Source organism: Moschus berezovskii, chromosome 12, assembly GCF_049115385.1.
Source record: "Moschus berezovskii isolate FMDL1 chromosome 12, NW_MosBer_1.0, whole genome shotgun sequence".
Classification (NCBI taxonomy): domain Eukaryota; kingdom Metazoa; phylum Chordata; class Mammalia; order Artiodactyla; family Moschidae; genus Moschus; species Moschus berezovskii.
In genome coordinates, this window is record NC_142471.1 from 61,521,873 (window position 1) to 61,537,695 (window position 15,823).

The window sequence follows — 15,823 nt, forward strand, 5'->3', positions numbered from 1 at the left end:
AGGAGCTAGTGAAAGTCAGAAGGAAGTCCCTGAGTCAAGGACACTAGTGGAAAGAATGTTGTTTGGCTCTGCTTTCACCGTGTGAAAAGAAATGTCTTCCCTTTGGGTGTAAGCAGTCCTGAGGTAGCCAGGGGTGGGGGGTCCCCTCTGCCCTGCTTTCCAAAGCTCTACCTACTAGAGAGAAAACAACAGAGGACTCTCTCTGATACATTCTCTTTAACCTAATACCAAGGGAAGGTTCTTATTTTCCACAGGCATCTCGAGAAGATAAAAAAAAAGGCATCTCTTTTGCAAGCGAACTCAAGAAGCTCACCAAGACTAAACAGCCCCGAGGACCCACATCACCTTCTCAGGTCTTGGCCTCAGAAAATGTCCAAAACAAGGAAGAGAAACCTGTGGGTGGCTTGCTTTCCAGTGACACCATAGACTACCGACAGTGAGCAAGATAGCACGGTTTACCCAGGTATCCTGAGTCACTGCAGCATTCTAAAACGGGGGTCAACTATACTACTTTGTAAGACATAAGTTTGTACACTGTCTTTTGTCTTTTCCTGGAGGAGGAAGTTCCTGAGGCAGGTAGGGATGGTACCCTACAGAAAAGGGGCTCTGAAGATACACACGACTTCAGCACTGATGATTTCAGATCTCCTTATTTTGTAGATAACCAAAGGCCCCAAGAGGACAACAAATTTGGCCAAACTACAGTAGCTTTATTTCATCAGACATAGAACTGTCTTAATTACTGGTAATTCACATGAACATTCTCAAAGGACTGCTATGGGTCATTCTGTTTTCATTCTTTGGATTTTTAGTTTGCTGTCCTTCTAATTTAGGTCTGATTTAGCCTCAACAACCTCCATTTCTTCTGACTCAATGAAAAAATTAAAATCTGGCATGCAAGTTGTGATGATTAAAAAGACAGCAAAATGACATAACAGCCTGAAGTAAATCATGCCTTTGGTTGCCAGCTCACTGCTTGGTATTCACATACAGAGTAAATTTCACTCTGTTTTAAACTATTTAAATGGAATCTGAATTTTTTTAAAAAGGCATGTAAGGAAACCAAACATAGATCTCTTCTTTCACTTAGTTTCTTAATGAACTCAGTTCAGCTCAGTTCAGCTCAGTTGCTCAGTCGTGTCCGACTCCTTGCGACCCCATGAACCGCAGTATGCCAGGCTTCTCTGTCCATCACCAACTCCCAGAGTCTACCCAAACCCATGTCCATTGAGTCGGTGATGCCATCCAGCCATCTCATCCTCTGTCATCCCCTTCTCCTCCTGCCCTCAATCTTTCCCAGCATCAGAGTCTTTTCAAATGAGTCAGCTCTTCGCATCAGGTGGCCAAAGTATTGGAGTTTCAGCTTCAACATCAGTCCTTCCAATGAACACCCAGGACTGATCTCCTTTAGAATGGACTGGTTGGATCTCCTTGCAGTGTAAGGGACTCTCAAGAGTCTTCTCCAACAACACAGTTCAAAAGCATCAATTCTTCGGCATTCAGCTTTCTTTATAGTCCAACTCTCACATCCGTACATGACCACTGGAAAAACCATAGCCTTGACTAGATGAACCTTTGTTGGCAAAGTAATGTCTCTGCTTTTTAATATGCCGTGTAGGCTTGTCATAACATTCCTTCCAAGGAGTAAGCGTCTTTTAATTTCATGGCTGCAGTCACCATCTGCAGCAATCTTGGAGCCCAGAAAAATAGCCAGCCACTGTTTCCCCATCTATTTGCCATGCAGTGATGGGACCAGATGCCATGATCTTAGCTTTCTGAATGTTGAGCTTTAAGCCAACTTTTTCACTCTGCTTTTTCACTTTCATCAAGAGGCGCTTTAGTTTTTCTTCAATTTCTTCCATAAGGGTGGTGTGATTTGCATATCTGAGGTTATTGATATTTCTCCCAGCAATCTTGATTCCAGCTTGTGCTTCCTCCAGTCCAGCATTTCTCATGATGTACTCTGCATATAAGTTAAATAAGCAGGGTAACAATATACAGCCTTGACATACTCCTTTTCCTATTTGGAACCAATCTGTTGTTCCATGTCCAGTTCTAACTGTTGCTTCCTGACCTGCATACAGGTTTCTCAAGAGGCAGGTCAGGTAGTCTGGTATCCCCATCTCTTGAAGAATTTTCCACAGTTTATTGTGATCCACATAGTCAGAGGATTTGGCATAGTCAATAAAGCAGAAATAGATGTTTTTCTGGAACTCTCTTGCTTTTTCCATGATCCAGCAGATGTTGGCAATTTGATCTCTGGTTCCTCTGCCTTTTCTAAAACCAACTTGAACATCTGGAATTTCACGGTTCACATATTGCTGAAGCCTGGCTTGGAGAATTTTAAGCATTATTTACTAGCATGTGAGATGAGTGCAATTGTGCAGTAGTTTCAGCATTATTTGGCATTGCCTTTCTTTGGGACTGGAATGAAAACTGACCTTTTCCAGTCCTGTGGCCACTGCTGAGTTTTCCAAATTTGCTGGCAATCCAAGTCTATGCTCCGACCAGTAACGCTGAAGAAGCTGAAGTTGAACAGTTCTATGAAGACCTACAAGACCTTCTAGCACTAACACTCAAAAAAGATGTCCTATTCATTATAGGGGACTGGAATGCAAAAGTAGGAAGTCAAGAAACACCTGGAATAACAGGCAAATTTGGCCTTGGAGTACAGAATGAAGCAGGGCAAAGGCTAATAGAGTTCTGCCAAGAGAACGCACTGGTCATAGCAAACACCCTCTTTCAATAACACAAGAGAAGACTCTACATGGACATCACCAGATGGTCGACATCGATATCAGATTGATTATATTCTTTGCAGCCAAAGATGGAGAAACTCTATACAGTCAGCAAAAACAAGGCTGGGAGCTGACTGTGGCTCAGATCATGAACTCCTTATTACCAAATTCAGCCTGAAATTGAAGAAAGTGGAGAAAACCACTAGACCATTCAGGTATGACGTAAATCAAATCCCTTATGACTATACAGTGGAAGTGAGAAATAGATTTAAGGGACTAGATCGAATAGACAGAGTGCCTGATGAACTATGGATGGAGGTACGTAACATTGTACAGGAGACAGGAATCAAGACCATCCCCAAGAAAAAGAAATGAAAAAAAGCAAAATGGCTGTCTGAGGAGGCCTTACAAATAGCTGTGAAAAGAAGGGACGTGAAAAGCAAAGGAGAAAAGGAAAGATATACCCATTTGAATGCAGAGTTCCAAAGAATAGCAAGGAGAGATAAGAAAGCCTTCCTCAGCGACCAATGCAAAGAAATAGAGGAAAAAGAACAGAATGGGAAAGACTAGAGATCTCTTCAAGAAATTAAGAGATACCAAGGGAACATTTCATGCAAAGATGGGCTCAATAAAGGACAAAAATGGTAGGGACCTAACAGCAGCAGAAGATATTAAGAAAAGGTGGCAAGAATACACAGAACTGTACAAAAAAGATCTTCACGACCCAGATAACCATGATGGTGTGATCACTCACCTAGAGCCAGACATCCTGGAATGTGAAGTGGACCTTAGGAAGCATCACTACAAACGAAGCTAGTGGAGGTGATGGAATTCCAGTTGAGCTATTTCAAATCCTGAATAATGAACTCAAGGGATTATTAAAGCCCTCTTTTCACCTGTTCCATTATAGAGTTCTAAGATTTAAAATCCTTGTGAGACCAACGGCATGGTGAAGGCATTGTTGCTTATATTACATAGTTGCATCATCTGTCTGCATCACAATCAAGTATTTCTTATATAAAATTATAGCTCAAAATTAAAAGAATTTACTGATACCTCTTAATAGGGCCAAATCTGACTTACAAGAGCCCATATTGAGCTGATGTTTAGGAATCAATTCCTAAAACAACTGGTGCCCCAGATACACTTACAAAGAAAGCTCTTTCAAAACAGACATAGTGAAACACAGGAAACCACCTCCTCCAGAGCTTCTGCACCCCGCACTATCCCAAGTCAGGGCTGTTTAGGTTCTGTATGCAAAGACTCACCAGAAAGAAATCTCAGCACCATGGCAGCAGTCCACATCATACAGCATCAAATACTGAATCTGCACAGAGTAGTGAAACCCTGGGCTGTTCCAGACTCTGAGAAGGCTCAGCACCCATTTTCTGTTGCGGCACTTCTGGTATTCCACACCCTCCCCGTTTTTTGTAGTTATCTTTATTACCACCTTCCTTCCTCTTAGTTCCCTGACCAGGCATTGAACCCGGTCCTTGGCAGTGAAAGTGCAAAGTCCTAACCACTGGACCACCAGAGAATTTCCTGGTATGTTTTTAAAGTTCCAGATTCAACTTACTTTCCTTCTCAGTGACAGTGTCACTGAGACAGTACCTTCTTCTCCAAGAACTAACTGAGCTTTAGGACTAAGACCATATTGAGCCTCTCCAGCTTTTGGAAAATGACTCATCATGGTAGTAGGTCTGTGAGCACACAGTATAGACAATGATCAGAATTTCAAATATTGTTCTCCCTATCAAGAACTTAGCATCAAATAAATCATATGCGTGATAATGTTATGCACACCTCTCACCTCTTTGTTATAACCTCCGTTAATGACAGAGTGAAATTACACCTGGCAGAGAAAGAGCCCTGGGTGTGCAGAAGATTAATAAGTACATAATACAACTCCATTAGAAATCTGACTTCAAAATAATGTGCTTGCTCTAATGAGCATTACTAGTTGCTTATATTTTATGAGAATAGGGAAGGTGGTGGTGATTTAGATGATTGCCTTTGGATTCAATTTTCCTATCGTAAGCAAAAATTCTGGAGAAGGCAATGGCAACCCACTCCAGTACTCTTGCCTGGAAAATCCCACGGGCAGAGGAGCCTGGTAGGCTGCAGTCCATGGGGTCACTAAGAGTTGGACACGACTGAGCGACTTCACTTTCATGAATTGGAGAAGGAAATGGCAACACACTCCAGTGTTCTTGCCTGGAGAATCCCAGGGATGGGGGAGCCTGGTGGGCTGCCGTCTATGGGGTCACACAGAGTTGGATACGAGTGAAGCGACTTAGCAGCAGCAGCAGCATCAAGCAGAAATTCATAATCAGTCAGTTGACCTCTTTCCCTAAATTTGGGGAAGGTTCTCTTTAACAGTCATTGAAAGAATAATAGCCATTGATGCATAGACGTATATATGGTAATAATATATGTCCCATGTTATTAACTTTACAAATAGTGTCTCCAAGAAAAAGCACTTGTGAAAAAAGGCCTTTCTGTATATGCTCATAAGAAAACAAGTTTAGTATTTTTATTGCTTTCTGAGCAACATGTTTCATGTTATTTGTTCTGAAATATTCACCTCTGAACTTTCAAGTTACCCCCTAATAATAATCTAAGAATTTCTAACAAGTAATTTACCTTAAGTAATATATTTAACCAGTTGAAAGAAGTCCACCTTTTTTTTTAAAAAAAAAAAAGCTGAACAGTTTAATTGTGGTTAAAAAACTTTCTAAAGAATGTGGTGTTCCAGGGCAGAAATAGCCTAATGTTCCACCTCCCAGGAACATCATGTTCTAACGCTGTGAATTTATAGGAAATATTCTCTGCCCCAAACCCAGCCACCAGAGCTGTGGGTTTCTATTGGTTGAACAACTCTAAACCTTGCTACACTGTGAATTGTTTCTGCTGCTTCACTTTGAAGATATTAATACTAACAAGTGTATGTATACAACTTTATAGGTGAAGATCTTTTGGCAAGAAGTTAAAATCAAGAACAAACATAATAGAGACAAATATAATTCCCTTATTTTCATAAACTAAACTGGAAACATGATTTCTGAACTCTTGATACAAGGTCCACGCTGAGGTCAAGCAAAATGGTCCAGGGCTTGCTATCAACTGGTTTCCTGCTGAATGAAGCAAAGAAGCCCGACAGACTGCCATTTTACACATGTCAACAGTTTGAAAAACCACCACTAAGCTCACAATAATTGACTTAGAACAGGAGTCAGCAAACTTTTGTAAAGGGCTAGTCAGTAAATATCTTCATTCTTATGGGCCAAATGGTCTCTGCTGCAATGACTCAGCTTAATGCAAAAGCAGCCATAGACAATACATACATGATTGAATGTGGCAGTGATCCAAGAAAACTATTTAAAGACATTGGAATTGGAATTGTATATCATTTTCCCATGGCATAAATATTCCTCTTTGGATTTTTAAAAAAATCATTTTAAAATGTAAACTATTCTTAGTTCAACAGCCACACAAAAGCAGGTGGCAGGCTGGATTTGGCTCAAGGGCCACAGTGTGCTGACCTGACTTAGAAAACTGGGAACAAGATGCACAGAGGTAAGAAAACAAGCAGGCTAATTTAGTCATACCTATTATGGCTAAGAATCGGAAGCTTTGGGGCACTGCAAGTGTAAACATGTCCTCTAGGACTCATTAGAAAGTAATTCAACTTACTCTATATTGTGTACCATCGTGAACTCTTCTATAGTGTTTCTTTTTACATATAGAATGATGTTGGGTTTTTTATGTTTATCGCTTATATTCACAGACTTTTGGTTTCTACAAAATGAATTTAGAATAATGTATCTACTGAGTTGTGGCATCTTAGTAAGAAACTTAACCATGTTTCTAACGCAAAAGTAGGCTGAGTTTGTGTTTATTTATTTTACGAGGTTTGTACTGACACTGTACCTATGTATTTATTATACATAGCTTTCTTGATATTGCTTGCAGATTAGAAGCATAGTGGTTCTATTTCACTATTTGAGAACAAATCTCCTTAAAAGAAAATGTATGTGCTGGATACTGAAATAGGCCAGAATTTCATGTAACTTGCCATTTAATGTAAATTATTTTTAAAATCTTGCTGTATAAGACTATCATGTAAGTGTAAAGGATTCATCTTGTTCTTGGCACGAAGCAAATTGTGACTTTTCACATGAAATGTGTTCCTCTAAAGTAAAATCCAAATTTTATCTAATGACCTTCAAATTTGATGTTTTTCTTCAAATTATAAAATATACTAAAATCTCTAATCTTTGCTTTGAGCCATTTTCACCATAAAAAAAAAGGAATAAAATAATTCCCCGTTCTTTGTGTACTCTAACAGAAGTATCAAAAACACACAACACAGCTTTCATGTTATTGGAAGTTCTGACTAAGTCAAAGCCTTATTGCTAAAAGATCCACCGTTTGCTCGTCAACAGCATTCAGGCTATTTCAAGTTGATGCTGTTTGTACAGTACTACAGGTTTCTTTTTAAATCAAATAATCACACTACAACAAACGCACAATGCTCCCTTCACTTTAAAAAATTTTCCAGAAACCGTAATCAAACTTGTCTCAACTAATCGGCATTTTTGCCATCTGTTTGGGCTTTGCTGTGCTTAGTTGCTCAGTCACGTCCGACTCTTTACAACTCCATAGACTGCAGCCCACCAGTATCCTTGGTCCATGGGGATTCTCCAGGCAAGAGAATCCCACTGGAGTGGGTTGCCATATCCTGCTCCAGGGGAACTACCCAACCCAGGGATCAAACCCAGGTCTCCTGCATTGCAGGCGGATTCTTGACTGACGGAGCCACCAGAGAAGCCCCTGGTTGGGCTTACTGTGTCATTAAAATCGAATTACTAGTCTAACTGGCTAGAGTCAAGATGAAAACTGTGCAGAGTAGTTAAGATGGCAAGCAAGACTGGTCTCACTAGGTTTTATCAACTGGCCTTGACTCTAAGCCTTCCATCCCACCTCATGGTCCTTAGCATAAAATTACCTTGAGTGGTTTTAGGAAGTGAGTGAACCCAGCCTTCTGCCTATGTTGCAACCCATCTTGATTGTTCATCCTATTGTGAGGTAAAAGTACATACTCTATGGTATTTGAGTCCTAGGGATTTTAGGAGGGACACATTGCTCAAAAATGTAGAGGGTTTACTCTATTATTACAACTAACCAGCACAACCTGGTGTTTGCCAAAAGTAAGAAATTTTGATTTAAAATTTCTCTGAATTATACAGCTGCATTAGTATACCAAATGAAAGAAATTGTCCTACTGTTTAGAATGCATCTAAAATAGCCACCCAGGCTTATACCCATTACCACTTCATACTTTTCGGACTACTAAAAACCTGGGTAGCAAACTTTCATCAGTAAAGTTGATATGGGAAAGAATCTAAATATGTAAGCTGGGTTTATTATAAGATTTTGAGGAAAAATATTTTAAGATGCTTCACCGAGAAAGAAAGGAGCATGAATTCTGTCTCTGTTGGATGATTTCAACTTTTAAGATTACACGGCAGGAAAGGATTTAGACTGGGAATCCAATGTGATATGTGACGCCAGAAGAAACAGAGTAACTTCCTATCACCTCATCTGGAATTTACTGTTTTGCCAACTAATAAGATCACATAAGGGTGTGAAGGAGTTGAGAATAAGTGAGGATAAACTTGTAGGAAGTAACGTTATCTGGGCAGAAAGTGCCCTCTTGAAGGAACACCTCCTTTCATGTCATCCTTAAAAAGTAAAAGTTATTTATTTATAAATTCTCCAGCTGGCGGGAAATATGGAGTCCAGACTCAAGAAAAGCAAGTCAAAAGTTGAATTTACTTTTCAACAAAGGTCTCCCATATTGATGGCTCTGGAGACAACAGAGGCTCATTAATGACAGTTGGCCTCCCCAGTGGCTCCATATGAACTTTTCTTAAAAACTACATCTTTCCTTTCCTCTGTTCTCTCCCTTTCCAGTATCTCTGCAGGCCTCTCCTCCTTCCTGTGCCAGATACCCACAGGCCTTGCTTAATTCCGAAAAGTAATCAGACCTTGTGCACTGGTCTGGTAAAACAGAATTAACTAAAATATAAAACTCCACAACTCTGCTCCCATGCCACTAAGGAGGATTTTTCCTGGCTGGTGTCTGATCTTAAACTTGGCACAGTGAGAGGCAGCCTACAGCAAAAGAAATCTCTAGATGGCAGCCTTGAACCCCTCCAGCTGTTTCTCTCACATCAGCAGCAACAGGGGAATCCCTGGGCCCTCCAAAAGTTACTAGAAAAGGAGACTGCCTCTTACACCAAGCCCACCCCTCAGTCAACATTTCCATGATACAGTACACTGTTAACAACTTACATGTTCTCTGCCATTGCTACCTATCAACTTCCTAAGTACAGTCCTTGCCTGATGGCTAAGGATTTTGACAGGAATTCCTGAATGTTTTTGAGATACTGAATCTCCAAGATCACCAAGCTGTTTGTATACATCTCTTAGATCCAAAACATGCTATGCTGAAGTCTGCGATCAAGCAGGCCTCTGAAACCTTCCCTGTTTCAGATGATACAGGTATCTGAACTTCAAGACAACTCACTCTGAAACTCAAATGGGTAATGCCTCATTCAAACAAAAATGATTTGATTCGGCATACAAGGGCATGGAAGACTGAGGCTGTATCATATATCTGTTGTTACCCCAGTTCACTGTGACGTGCCTAGCACAGTGCTAAGCATACAGTAGGTGTTCAATATTTATCTAAAGAAACAGATATTAAGACTAGTTTATAATAGCCTCGGGCTGTAAGTGTGTGTATTATTATTGACTATCATATTTAGCTCTGAAAATGAAACCCATCAGTACAAGACTGTAGAAGTTAAGTGCACAAGTATGTTTCATCCTCAATTCAATGGCAACCCACTGCAGCACTCCTGCCTGGAAAAATCCTATGGATGGAGGAGCCTGGTAGGCTGCAGTCCATGGGGTCCCTAAGAGTCGGACACGACTGAGCGAGTTCACTTTCACTTTTCACTTTTATGCATTGGAGAAGGAAATGGCAACCCACTCCAGTGTTCTTGCCTGGAGAATCCCAGGGATTGGGGAGCCTGGTGGGCTGCTGTCTATCGGGTCACACAGAGTTGGACACAACTGAAACAACTTAGCAGCAGCAGCAGCAATTCATACAGGATATTCAAATATAAGATGTATAATTTTATGGTCCCACTGTGATTCTCTGTATATGTAACAAGAAGGTTAAAAGCATAGTGCAACTGTGGAATAGTTGATGAACTTCTATTTTTAAATTGATTTTTCATTTAAAGTATAGTTTCTGCTGCCAAAGTGAAATATAAATGTATTTATGTATGTTTGGAAAAATAAATGATTTGTGACATGTACTGGTCACTGGGGAAAGACCCCTTGGTCATCTAAACAAATATTCATAACATTTCTGGCTTTTAATATCTAAAAAGTGGGTTAGAAGCAAATATTTATATGTTGAATCATACATTTCTCACCATTAAGTAATCAAACCTAAAACTGATTTTAGAAACTAGTTGGACTGCTGTGCATTTTTTTTTTAATTCTCAAAAGAATAGAAAAAGGAAGCTTTTTTATTCAACTATTCACAGTAAAGAATATTTATAAACTGGTAATTAAAACACTTATTTCATAGGCCATTTCTAGAATATGGCAACAGTCACATAAAATACTACTTTTTATTTATATTCCTAAGAATAGGCATTTCATCCATTTAAAAAAAAAAGGGGCAGGGGGAATAAAATAAAAGCCCCTCATGCTGCATGCACGCTAAGTCGCTTAAGTAGTGTCCAATTCTTTGCAATCCCATGTAGCCCTCCTACCTCCTCTGTCCATGGGATTCTTCAGGCAAGAATACTGGAGTGGGTTGCCAAGACCTCCTCCAGGGGAATCTTCTGACCCAGGGATCAAAACCGCATCTTATGTCTCTTGCATGGGCAGGTGGCTTCTGTACCACTAGTGCCACCTGGGAAGCCCAAAAGACCCTCACTGGATACCTTTTATCCTTAAGACAGAATGGTAAAGTCTCAGACTTGTTTTTTCCCACCAGAGCATGTCAGAAAATATGAAGGACTTCAAAGAGACTAGAATCACACTCAAACTTTCCATGAAAGCAACCATGATGAGCACTCATTCGTTTTCCCATATACCAAATTAGGTTACTTCTTGAAGTTTATTGTCCAGTAAGAGCCAAAGAATCTGGTATCCAATTGCAAGCTATTTTTCCTTTTCTCAAAAATTTTCATAAAAATATATACACTCAAATTTAGAATGTTTCTCGCTTCCGTCATGATGGTGCAATAAAAATAGACTTATTTGGTTATAAAGAGTAACTGACTGGTAAAAAGCAATCTCATAGTCTTGATTTTCCTGTGCGTATTTTTAGGATTGGGGCAGAACCCTGTGCCACGCAAAAGATAATTCTTTCTCCTCAAGAGGAGGTCCTAAACGAACAATATATCTTTATGTACACCTGCACAAACACACAAATATGCATGAAGTCCACTGACTCTTCGTTCTTCTGCTACCGCAGTGATGTTTCCAAACATTTGGTGAAATCCAGAGGCAACTGAGCAGCAACTTGACTGCAATGCCTTTTGATCAGTTGATTTAACTCTTCATTCAGAAATGAATCCCCTTGTAAAACTTGATCCTGAAAAAAATATTAGAAGTATGAGTTAAAAGTCTGCTTATGCTGTAAGCAAAAGACAAGCCATGAGCAAAGTTAAAAATGGCAACAGCTGACATCAAACCAGCACATGAAACCTAATGATGACAGGGGCTGCGTCAGGTCTTGGACATGTCAGCTAGTCTACACTGAATGAGCAGTCTCCTATCTCCACAGGATTCCAATCCCAGAAATTCACCCTACCATCAACTCCTAAACATGAAAGAAAAAAAAAAAACCCACCTAGAAAACAATTTAGCAAGTTGAAATCAGTTACTAAGAGACATTTAGTTTTTATTTCATCACTTAAAAAGATAATGAAAACTATCACATACCTTCCTTTTGGAGTTTGAAGATTCAACAGGAGGATTGAAGGTCATTGCTGCCATGCTATAAGCCTCAAAGAGTTCTGCAGCAGATCTATAATAACAAACATGAGAAATGTAAAGACACCAATCTGTATAACTTGAAAAGTAAGATTGTACCCAAAGAATTAGATCATACCCAGAGAAAACAGTTTGTACTCAATGTATACTTCTTAATCTCCCTCACCTACTTCTCTCCCCCTCCTAATACCCTCCTTTCTGGCACCACCTCACTGTTCTCTGTATCCATGGCTGTTTGTTTTGTTGGTTCATTTGAGAGTGAAATCATATAGTATTTGTCCTTCTCTGACTTATTTCACCTAGCATAATACCTTCTATGTCCATCCATGTTGTTGCAAAGGGCAAGCTTTAATACCTTTTTCGTGGCTGAGTAATATTCCAGTCATATATACCTCACTTTCTTTATTCATTTATTGATGGGCACTTAGGTTGCTTCCATATCTTGGCTATTGTAAATAATGCTGTGATGAACTTAAGGATGCATATATCTTTTCTAATTAGTGCTTTTGTTTTCTTTGAAAACCAGCAAAACACACATATAAAATAAGTCCTAAATCCCCATATTATAACTTCATTATCCAACTAAATCCACCTCAGATAGGTCTGGTATACATATACACTGATAAATATAAGCCTGAACAGAAAGAAGGCTGAGCAAAAGACCTCAAGTTTAATGTGATCAAATCCCAACTCAATCAGTTATGTGAAAGATACACAACGAAGTGTTAAGTTAGTCATGAGAACACAAGGCATGGAGTTATCTTCCACGGATTTCCAACAGCGTAATTCTTCAGTTTGCTTGGAGTAGAAGCCAGGAGAGGCCAATCAGGACAGAATAAATGTCCATACCCTTGCATGTAAATGAATCCTTAATGATCTGAGACTGAAGAAGGGCACAGGTTAACTCTATCCTACCCAGAAGGAAAAGGGTTTATAGGAAATTACAATTTATACCTCATTAAGAGAGGGGGGAGCTATTATGATGTAAAAATACAAATCTGTTTTGTCATCTCTCCCAGTATTTCAAGAGAAGCTGGAAATATGAATTCCCCCAAATTTTACAATATAGCAGCTAATCAGACTTTTGTTCAAACACTGAAGAGGCCAGAAAACCTTGTTTTCAGGCCACCTGTCTGTGGTCTCTGATTAAAGAAACTAGTGGGGCTGTAATGGAAGGGGAAAATCTATAGCACAACATTAATTCTGAGTGGTGGGACTATCACAAACGTGTCTTCTTTTCTATAGAATGAAGTATTTCCTAATTGATCTTGTATGGGGGTTGGGGGGAGAAAAAAATAATTACTACTGTTTCAACTTCTTTGTACTTTGAAATTTTTCAGAATAAAAAGTTTTGGGTAAAGAAACTTCTTTTAGGAGGACCCCTTTCCCCATCTGGAAGAGAAAGATGAACACTATAAGTGCCAGTCCAGATTCTGACCGGTCAGGGACACAAAAAGATAGTTGTGAGGGTTAATAAGAGAAACTGCTGCCTTCTAGGTGGCAGGGTTCAAAGCACTTCTTCCCTCTGCTTCCTCACGTCTCCCTTTCTGGTCCTAGCAGAACTATACAGATGGGGAAAAAAGGGAGTCTGGTTAGACTCAGGGATCTTCACATAAAGCAAATATGGCATCATCTTATTACATGTTGAACCTAAATAATAAGCACCTGGGGATTCACTATTCTTACTACTTACCTGTATGTGTGAAACTTATTATAACTAAAAAAAAAAAAAGTAATTATTCAAAACAAACCAAATCTCAGTTAGCAATGTTTTTTCCTTGGAATAACTCAAGAATATGAAGTGGACCAAATCCAGATGACCAACTGGCCACTTTCCATTTTGAAATCTATTACTTTGTAAAAAACAGATTTCTCATAGTCAAAACAGCTATCAGCTGAGATCTGCAGTTCTCTAATAAGGCGACGCTAAGTACTACCTTCGGCTCAATTCTGGTTTGAGCGCTTCCGAGCCTTCTGAAGGGGCTCCGGCGATGAGGTGAACAGCGAACTTCTGCACTATGGGATGGTAATGTCGCTAAAGGGGAAAGAGCACAACCACATTTTGCGCGGGTCAGTATTTCATAAGACACAAGCCACAGTTTAATAAACACCAGTTTTTCTAAAAACCATAAACGCATATCTAATTCATTAGAACCACATACCCACAGAAAAAACAGTATCTTTGCTCACAAGATTCCAATACAAGTCTGATGACCAAGCTACTAGTGATGTAGCTTAGTCTTGCTTTTACAGTATGAAAAGGAAAATCAAAAGGCAATTTCTCTTTCAGAGTAAAAAAAAGGTTTACAACAGGTTTCCTGAAATGTATTTCCACTCGAATGCTCCTGTTCACACTATAGGGTCACAACATAGGTGAAACCCTCTTGAAACTGGCAGGCTTCCAAAGTCTCCCTGGATAGGACCCAATACAAATATGCCTGATAACAAATCTTCTATTTTGAACAGTGTCAGGGAAAGATTTCAGGAAATCTCACCCTGCAATACTCACCACTTTCTGCTTCCTTAGAAAATGCATCTCAGCATCTTAATAGCAAAAGCAAAGTGAGATGTGGACTATTAAGACAGGAACTGTAGGAAAGGCAGTCCCCAAACAGAATACATTAAGTTCTCTGGTAATTACAACTACTTGGGCAAAAACTGAAAAATATTTTTCACAAAAAGGAAAGGGCTCGGGGAGGGGGGTGGGGAACTCTTACCCGCAGTGCATGCAATTCCCAAAGAGCGGTGTTCTGAGCATTGCAGTACTCGGGTTCATCCAGCTCAGGAAGGAAAACCCCACTTCCCTGAGATTCATTGTCAAGCAACAGGTCTGTTTTAGGGAAAGTCTGCAAAAATGTCACATAAAAAGGACTAATTAAAGCAATATTATTAATTTTAAGGATGCTACTGGATTCTGTACTTTTATTTCCATTTAAACATAATTTGGTTCTATAGTTACGTAAAAGATATAAGTACATGACTTTATACCTAGTTTTAATTTCTGCAATTTAAGTTTGCTCCATAACAGAACAAAAATTGCAAAAGAATATTTTCCTAGCTTGCTTTGAATTCATTTCATCTTGCAAAAGAAAACAGATTATTCTTTCACTCAGCAACCCCACTTTTAGGAATCCTTTTTATAGAAATAATTACATTAGATACACATATAAGAATATTCACTATAGCATCATTTATAATAGCAAAGAAGCAAACAACTTACATCCATCAAAAGAAAAATGCAAAGTGTAAAAGCCAGAATGCTTAAATTTTAATTTCAACTCTGCAACTTACTAGCAGTTTCTTAATTTCTCTGGACCTCAGTTTTTCCTATCTATAAATGAGAAAAATCGTAGCTGCTTCAGAGTTGCTATGAAAATTAAGTGAATTAATTTTTGCAAAGCATTGTAACAGTGCTTTCACACAGTAAGAACCATGTTAAACCAGCAGTCATTAACAAGACAAAGTAGCTGTGTTTGTACTGACACAAAAATGTGTTCGTCACCAGTAAGTGTTGAAAAGTTGTAGAACAGAAATTTATATCATAATCCCCTCTCTATTAAAAGAAAAAAAATTCTGTTGTTTGTGTGTGTTTAGGACTTCCCTGTAGCTCAAATGGTAAAGAATCTGCCTGCAATGCAGGAGACCAGGGTTCAATCCCTGTGTCGGGAAGATCCTCTGGAGAAGGGAATGGCAATTCACTCCAGTATTCTTGCCTGGAGAATCCCATGGAAAGGAGCCTGGTGGGCTACAGTCTGTGGGATCGCAGAGTTGGACATGACTGAGTGATTACTACTTGTGTGTATTTACTGTACACATTTATATATGAATTTTTTAAGTCTTCTGGACGGATATGCACCACCTGGTAAAAATGGTTATTTCTGGAAAGTGTCAGTAAGGGTGGAATGTTTTCCTTTCATAATTTTACGCACTTCTTTTATTACGTAATCTTATCACAAATATGAATTACTTTTATAATTAAAATAATAATGTAAATGGGG

At 39.2% G+C, this 15,823-nt stretch overlaps 2 protein-coding genes across 4 annotated transcripts in view; one reads left to right on the forward strand and one right to left on the reverse strand.

Moving 5' to 3' along the window:
• The window catches only part of PLCE1 (phospholipase C epsilon 1), a 390,353-nt gene extending 383,396 nt beyond the window's left edge, over positions 1-6,957 (forward strand). For all 3 annotated transcript variants that reach the window (XM_055425048.2, XM_088842145.1, XM_055425050.2), the window contains 2 exons: positions 255-463; positions 5,703-6,957. In XM_055425048.2, the coding sequence (XP_055281023.2) occupies positions 255-440 (186 nt within the window). In that variant the 3' untranslated portion in view covers positions 441-463; positions 5,703-6,957. The remainder of the gene's footprint in view (positions 1-254; positions 464-5,702) is intronic.
• Positions 6,958-7,108: 151 nt separating this feature from the next.
• NOC3L (NOC3 like DNA replication regulator) overlaps positions 7,109-15,823 on the reverse strand; it is a 32,983-nt gene continuing 24,268 nt past the window's right edge. Inside the window, exons 18-21 of the mRNA XM_055425045.2 lie at positions 14,543-14,671; positions 13,763-13,860; positions 11,775-11,859; positions 7,109-11,424 (exon numbers count right to left, since the gene is read on the reverse strand). Coding sequence (XP_055281020.2) covers positions 11,296-11,424; positions 11,775-11,859; positions 13,763-13,860; positions 14,543-14,671 — 441 coding nt within the window. The 3' untranslated portion in view covers positions 7,109-11,295. The remainder of the gene's footprint in view (positions 11,425-11,774; positions 11,860-13,762; positions 13,861-14,542; positions 14,672-15,823) is intronic.